General features: G+C 45.8%; 1 protein-coding gene across 1 annotated transcript in view; it reads right to left on the reverse strand.

The window, feature by feature from the left end:
• cyp7b1 (cytochrome P450, family 7, subfamily B, polypeptide 1) overlaps nt 1-7,673 on the reverse strand; it is a 264,201-nt gene extending 256,528 nt beyond the window's left edge. The window contains exon 1 of the mRNA XM_085993045.1: nt 7,482-7,673. Coding sequence (XP_085849171.1) covers nt 7,482-7,558 — 77 coding nt within the window. The 5' untranslated portion in view covers nt 7,559-7,673. The remainder of the gene's footprint in view (nt 1-7,481) is intronic.
• Between the last annotated feature and the right edge of the window lie 412 nt (nt 7,674-8,085).

An 8,085-nucleotide genomic window follows, 5' to 3' on the forward strand; every position in this document is an offset into this window, starting at 1 on the left:
AGATGGGTCTGCATGTGGTGAAACACAAAGCAAGCAGCAACAGGTCCTGATGGCAAGGACAGCCCAGGAGCAGGAGTGAACATGCTGAGGGGTCAGGTGCTGTCCCAGCTCTGCTGAGCAAGAGAGATGAGGACTTCAGGGGCCCAGCCATGAAAAGAAAACTGATGGCCTCACCGGAGTGAGTGGGTGAAAAGAGGACGCTCTCCTTTGGTCACTCTATTGTTACTGCTGGTTATTTATTATTCACTGGCTGCTGCTCCTTACCGAATGAATTGAGGAAATCCACTATCTTTTTGATGCTGTTGGTGATTACCTCAATGTACTCCCTGTTGGCCCAGTCCTGGTGTATCTCTCTGCACTTGATCGCTCTGCCCCGCTATGTCTGAAGCACAAACACATCCCCGACCCGACCTGTAAATCGCTGCGCTGACTGGCTAGAGCCAGCATAATCTGGCATCATCTGCAGGATGAGCTTTTGGGCATTGCATACCACCTACATATTTCTGTAGTGATTTTCCTTCTCACTCATGGCAAGCTACGCATAGCTTCACATGTGCAGTCCATGATTCTTAAAAGTTGTGAAAAGCCAGGAATCCCAGAGAAGTATTCCTGGGTGGCTAGTTGTTGCTCTTCAATTGTTTGGGAATGGGTGAAACAAGATGAATGAACAACAATATTTATGGCCACATGGATACAAATAGGCATTGAGGACTGGGCATGCTAGTATAATGCCTTAACAGATGCCTGGAAGGAACTTATAGCAAAGAAATATTTGGCTGTCATACTGACACAGCTATAATGCAGTTGCTATTCCTTGCAGTCACTGACATGTGGCTAACATCACAGAGGACAGCTCTAAGACAGAGATGACAGCAACAACACTGCTCTGTCAAGACTAAATACTTGCTTCCCTGCGTATAAATGCTCTGGAAAGGATAATCTTTTCTCTATTTCAACTTCTTACTTCAAAAACATCAATAACCAATGCAAACACTGTTAAAACACCACTGAACTCACAAAGGCAATGAGAAGACTGAACTGCAATTTCTAATCTGCTGCAATTATTTTTAATTCACTCAGGATGTGGCATCACTGGCAAGGCCAGCATTTATTGCCCATCCCTAATTGCCCTCAAGAAGTTGGCAGTGGACCTTCTTCTTGAACCGCTGCAGTCCTTGTGGTGAAGGTACTCCCACAGCACTGTTAGGTAGGGAGTCCCAGGATTTTGACCCAGCAACCTCAAAGTACAAGATAATTTCTGGCTTACCTCAATCAAAATTGACCTTATTCTTATTTCAGTTAATGAGAGATATTTGGGTTTAACAGTGGATGGAAATAGTGATAATTACTATTGGTACAGTATTCTGGTACTAACAATGGTAACACACCAGAATACAAAGCAAATCTACAATAACATTACCTTGAAATTTTATTTTAAAATGGTGTGTGGAGTCATTCCCTCCATGCCATGAAAAAATTCCATAAATTTTAAATAATAAACAAACTTTAAAAAAATTAAAATTAATTATGATTTTTCAGCTTTTACCTTATCCTGTGTGTATGTCCAAGTCTTTATTACACTCTCTGTAAAAATGATTTAAAAGGGAATAATAATCGGTGCTTTTTACTTCCTGGTTTCCTGTGTGTGAATTATTCAATCTGATTGGCTGCTCTGCCCGATTGAAACTTCACTGTTCCTGGCCGCCAGTGATCCCCTATAGATGGCGCCAGATTGAAATAGACAATGGAATAGGGGAAATCAACACCACAGATCCCATTACATCTTTGTGGGCAGCTTTCTGCGAGGTCAGCAGTGAGCAGCGTCCGTTCACTGCTGACCGCAAAATCCAGGCCACTATTTTAAAATAAAAAATCTATAATACAACATCTATTATCCTCTCTAGCATTTATTTTATGTCGCTGTTCTTAAAAGTGCTTGGAGAGACTTAACTAACCTTTTCTGGATAAACCAGTTAGGACAAGTAACCTCAAGTCAGAACTTTTTTTGAGGTGGTAACAAGGAGGGTCGATGAGGGTAGTGCGTTTGATGTAATCTATATGGATTTTAGCAAGGCTTTTGATAAGGTCCCACATGGCAGACTGGTCACAAAAGTAAAAGCCCATGGGATCGAAGGCAAAGTGGCAAGTTGGATCCAAAATTGGCTCAGAGGCAGGAAACAAAGGGTAATGGTTGAAGGGTGTTTTTGTGACTGGAAGGTCGTTTCCAGTGGGGTTCTGCAGGGCTCATTAGTGGGTCCGCTGCTTTTTGTGGTATATATCAATGATTTGGACTTGAATGTAGGAAGTATAATTAACAAGTTTGCAGATGATACAAAAATTGGCACTGTGGTTGATAATGAAGAAGAAAGCTGCAGACTGCAGGAAGATATCAATGGACTGGTCAGGTGGGCAGAACAGTGGCAAATGGAATTCAATCTGGAGACGTGTGAGGCAATGCTTTTGGGGAGGGCTAACAAGGCAAGAGAATACACTAAATGGTAAGACAATGAGAAGTGCAGAAGATCAGAGGGACCTTGGAGTGCATGTCCACAAATCCCTGAAGGTAGCAGGACAGGTAGATAAGGTGGTTAAGGTGGCATACGGGATACTTGCCTTTATTAGCCAAGGCATAGAATGTAAGAGCAGGGAGGTTATGCTTGAACTGTATAAAACACTAGTTAGGTCGCAGCTAGAATACTGCGTACAGTTCTGATCACCACATTACAGGAATGATGTGATTGCACTAGAGGGGGTGCAGAGGAGATATACGAGGAGGTTACCTGGGCTGGGGAATTTTAGCTAGGAGGAGAGATTGGATAGGCTGGGGTTGTTTTCTTTGGAATGGAGGAGGCTGTGGGGAGACCTAGTGGAGGTGTATAAAATTATATGGGGCCTAGATAGATAGAGTAGCTAGGAAGGACCTATTTCCCTTAGCAGAATGGTCAATAACCAGTGTGGTGGGGGTCTAGAACTCACTGCCTGAAAGGGTGGTAGAGGCAGAAACTCTCATCACATTTAAAAATTACTTGGATATGCACTTGCAGTGCCGTAACCTACAAGGATATGGACCAACTGCTGGAAAGTGGGATTAGGGTGGATAGCTCTTTGTCAGCCAGCACAGACAAGATGGGCCATATGGCCTCCTTCTGTGCTGTAAATTTCTATGATTTTATGAACTGGCTCATTGGCCCCAGAAAATATTTGTTGCCCTAATTTATTCAATCAAAGTGCAATATGCAACTAGGATACACAGCAAGGCAGAGTAGTTCACTAAAAAAAAGCTGCCAGTGAATCAAGCCTCTATAACTTATTTGCATCTTTTCCCTTTTTGTCCCAGTAAAACAAGTCTGGACAAATCCTCTATATTGTGAACCGGTCGGTGTCCTTTCCAAAATTCCAAAACTATTTAATTCATTTCAAAACAAATATAACTTGTTTTCAAAAAAAAAAGCAACTGAATTCAGACCCAAGTATCTAAACCAAGCTGAAACTGTCTCAGCCCAGCACCCTCCATAGAGAAACAGGAAGACGGTGTCAGTTCAATATCAAACTGCAATTCAGTACTAAGTGCAGTATAATGAGTGCCAACCATTGTTCTTTTTTCACTGACTGAAACTAAAGTTGGAAGTGTGGATTTTCCCAAAGAATTCAAAATTTACCACTGGGGCAGAGCTCTCTCCTAGCTCAAAGACTTCAATTTGGAATCAGTCAGTGTAAAGGCACTTTTTCCATCAACTTCATCTCCGTGCCCAATTCTTTGGCCAGGAGACTTCCCTCTGCACAGCTGACCCTTTCTCCCATTTTCAGAATTCTCGGTCTACCTGGACCCCTCCCTCTGGCCTCTTACCCTCTCCAGATCTTTTCATTGCCAACTGCTGGCGTGGCATCAGCCATCTCAATTTCTCTGCTCCCCTCCTTCTCTCCAAACTACCTCCCTCTGAACTGGCAGCACTCCATTCTCTCAGATCCAACCCCAACATGTCATTAAACCTGCTGACAAGGGTGGCACTGTTGTTGTTTGGCAAACCGACCTCTACCTTGCGGAGGCTGAACGCCAACTCTCTGACGCCTCCTCCTACCTCCCCCGGACCATGACCCCAAAACCAAAACATCAAGCCATCATTTCCAAGACTGTCACTGACCTCATCTCCTCTGGAGATCTTCCCTCCACAGCCGCCAACCTCAGTTCCCCATCCCCGCACAGCCTGCTTCTACCTCCTTCCCAAGATCCACAAACAGGACTGCCCTGGTAGACCCATCGTTTCAGCCTATTCTTGCCCCACGGAACTGATTTCTTCCCATCTCGACTATTTTTTCTTCCCTTGTCCAGACTATTCCCACCTACATCCACGACTCTTCTGATGCCCTCCACCACTTTAAGTTTCCATTTTCCTGGCCCCAACCGTTTCCTTTTCACTATAGACGTCCAATCCCTCTACGCCGCCATCCCCCACCAGGACAGCCTGAGGGCACTCCGCTTCTTCCTTGAACAGAGGCCCGACCAGTCCCCATCCACCACCACCCTCCTCCACCTGGCTGAACTTGTTCTCACATTGAGCAACTTCTCCTTCGACTCCATTCACTTCCTCCAAATTAAAGTTGTTGCTATGGGAACCCACATGGGTCCTAGCTATGCCTGCCTTTTCGTGGGAAATGTGGAACATTCTTTGTCCTACTCAGGTCCCCTCCCTTACCAGTTTATTGATGGACTGTATCGGTGCCGTTTCTTGCTCTCGCCTTGAACTAGAAAATTTCATTCACTTTGCTTCCAATTTCCCCTCTTCACATGGTCCATCTCCGACTCTTCCCTTCCTTGACTTCTGTCTCCATTTCTGGGGATAGACTATTGACAAACATTCACAAAAGCCCACTGACTCCCACAGCTACCTGGACAACAGTTCCTCCCACCCCGCTTCTGGCAAGGACTCTATTCCATTCACACAGTTCCTCCATCTCCGTCGCATCTGCTCGGACGATGCCACCTTCCATACCAGTGCTTCCGATATGTCTTCCGTTTTCCTCAACCGAGGATTTCCCCTCTACCGTGGTCGACATGGCCCTCGAGCTTGTCCATTCTGTTTCCCGCAGTTATGCTCTCACCCCTTCCCCTCCCTCCCAGAACCACGATAGGGTTCTCCTTGTCCTCACCTTTCACTCCATCAGCCTCCACATTCAACAGATCATCCTCCACCGCCTCCAGCGTGATCCCAACACATCTTCCCCCCTCCCCTCCCCTTTCAGCATTCCAAAGGGACCGCTCCCTCCACTACACCCTGGTCCACTCCTCAATCATACCAAACACCCCTTCCCACGGCACCTTCCCGTGCAAGTGCAGGAGATACAACACCTGCCCTTTTACCTCCTCCCTTTTCACTGTCCAGGGCCCCAAACACTCCTTCCAGGTGAAACAGCGATTTACTTGTACTTCTTGCAATTTTGTATACTGTATTCGCTGCTCACGATGCGGTCTCCTCTACATCGTAGAGACCAAATGCAGATTGGGTGACCGCTTTGCGGAACACCTCCATCCAGTCCGCAAGCGTGACCCCGAGCTTCCGGTCACCTGTCACTTTAATTCTCCGCTCCACTCAGACTTCTCCGTCCTTGGCCTCTTACACTGTTCCAACGAAGCTCGAGGAACAGCACGTCATTCTTTCGATTAGCACTTTACAGCCTTCTGTACTCAACATCGAGGTCAACAATTTCAGACCATAACCTCGGCCCCATTTTATTATTTTTTTTCCACATGGCAGCTGTTGATGATTCTGCCATTGCCATTTACACCTCCTCTAGACACATCTTTTGTTTCTTAACTTGTCCCATTACCATCTCCTTTTGCCTTGCACCATCATCCCTTTTGTCTTTTAATCTCTCCTGTCCTCCATCCCATACCTTCCCGTTTGTTCTTTCCTCCCCCTGTCTCTGCACTTGCTTAAAAATCTGTTACATCTCTAACTTTTTCCACTTCTGACAAAGGGTCATCAACCTGAAACATTAACTCTGTTTCTCTCTCCACAGATGCTGCCTGACCTGCTGAGTATTTCCAGCAATTTCTGCTTTTATTTCAGTATAAAGGCAGTGCTGTCAGGCTGGAATGGATTCTGTAGCTACTGGTCTGAGATAGTATAAACTCCTGTACCATAGTAGTAAACTTAAGGGAGCTGATGAGATAGGTGATGTAATGGGTTACTCACAAAAGACTCACCGTCAATGAGCATGGAAAGCTCATCAACAACCCCCCCAATTCAAATTCCTGATTGGATCAATGCCTTGTGGAACTGACACTTACAACATAGCACTGTGATTAGAACCATTCAAAATAGGCTGATAAGTGACAGGTAACATTTGTGCCACACACATGCCAGGCAATGACCATCTCCAACAAGCAAGCATCTAACCACCACCCCTTGACATTCAATGGCATTACCATCGCTGAATCCCCCACCATCAATATCCTGGGGGGGTCACCATTGACCAGAACCTTAACTGGACCAGCCACATAAATACTGTGACTACAAGAGCAGGTCAGAGGCTGGGTATTCTGCAGCAAGTGTCTCACCTCCTGACTCACCAAAGCCTTTCTACCATCTACAAAGGCACAAGTCAGGAGTGTGATGGAATACTCTCGACTTGCCTGGATGAGTGCAGCTCTAACAACACTCAAGCAGCTCTAACAACACTCAAGCAGCTCAACACCATCCAGGATAAAGCAGCCTATTTGATTGGCACCCCATCCACCACCTTAAACATTCACTCCCTCCACCACCGGCATACCATGCTGCAGTGTGTACCATCTACAAGATGCACTGCAGCAACTCGCCAAGGCTTCTTCAGCAGCACCTCCCAAACCCACAACCTCTTCCACCTAGAAGGACAAGGGCAGCAGGCGCATGGGAACACTACCACCTCCAAGTTACCCTCCAAGTTACACACCATCCCAACTTGGAATTATATCACTGTTCTTTCATCTTCACTGGGTCAAAATCCTGGAACTCCCTCCCTAACCGCACTGTGGGAGTACCTTCATCACACCACTGCAGCAGTTTAAGACGGTGGCTCATCACCACCTTCTCAATGGCAATTAGGGATGGACAATAAATGCCCATCCCTAATTGCCAGCGACACCCACATCCCAGGAACATTAAAAAAAAGGAAGTAGCCTTTTCAACTGTTCTGAAATTATCATTTGGTCTACGCGACTAGACTCTAGTTTTTTTTTAAATACTAAATTGAAAGTACATTCAACTTGCACAAAACAGCCTTTGAGAATGCAGTTCAGAGTGAAGTTAGGTCACGGGTCGTTGTTCGTCTGGAATACTTCACCTTACACCGCAAAGTGGTTTAGTGTTTTACTCTGAGCTGCCATCAAAGCCGTCTGTTTCCTCTCAAATTTTTGCCACACATCTGTTGCAGACAGCCGAACAACGCGTGTGTGAAAGACAGAGAGTTCCCGCAGACTGTGGGAGAAGAGCTTCTCTTACCTGCGCCTCCTTCCCAGCAGACTCTTTACAAGTAGAAGAACTACAGCTACAAGGACGAAACCGACAACCAGCGACATTGCTATCGCTGAGTTCCGAGCGTGATGGCAGCAGCTGTCCGCTTGCTCCCGAGTCCTTCTTCCTCTTCAACTTTATAAACAGGGGCTGACTTTCTAAACCTCGCGCATGCTCCTTGCCAAATCAAAGCGAAGCGAAGATTGTGCCGGAGGGAACAACAGAAAATGCTGGAAAAACTCAGCAAGTCAGGCAACATCCGTGGAGAGAAATTTGAGTTGACGTTTCGGGTTTGACCCTTCTTCAAAACTGGAGAGAAAAGGAACTAGATCGAAGGCAGGGCTGCGATCGGACAAAAGAATAAAAGAACCAAAAGAAGTAAAAGAGATTAGAAGCTAGACGAGATGGTAATAGGCTGTGATTAGGTGTAAAGTGTACTGGCAGGGCAAAAGATAGCTGCCAGGTGTGAGAGAGAAACAAAAGGAAAGGGGGGGGGGTGGAAAGGAAAGGAGTGGAAAAATATAAGTGAAAATGAAATAGGGGCCGAGGTTATGATCTGAAATTGTTGAACTCGATATTGAGACCGGAAGGC

Source organism: Somniosus microcephalus, chromosome 7 (genome assembly GCF_052327205.1).
Source record: "Somniosus microcephalus isolate GS21.2 chromosome 7, FLI_Smic_1.0, whole genome shotgun sequence".
NCBI classification, from domain to species: Eukaryota; Metazoa; Chordata; class Chondrichthyes; order Squaliformes; family Somniosidae; genus Somniosus; species Somniosus microcephalus.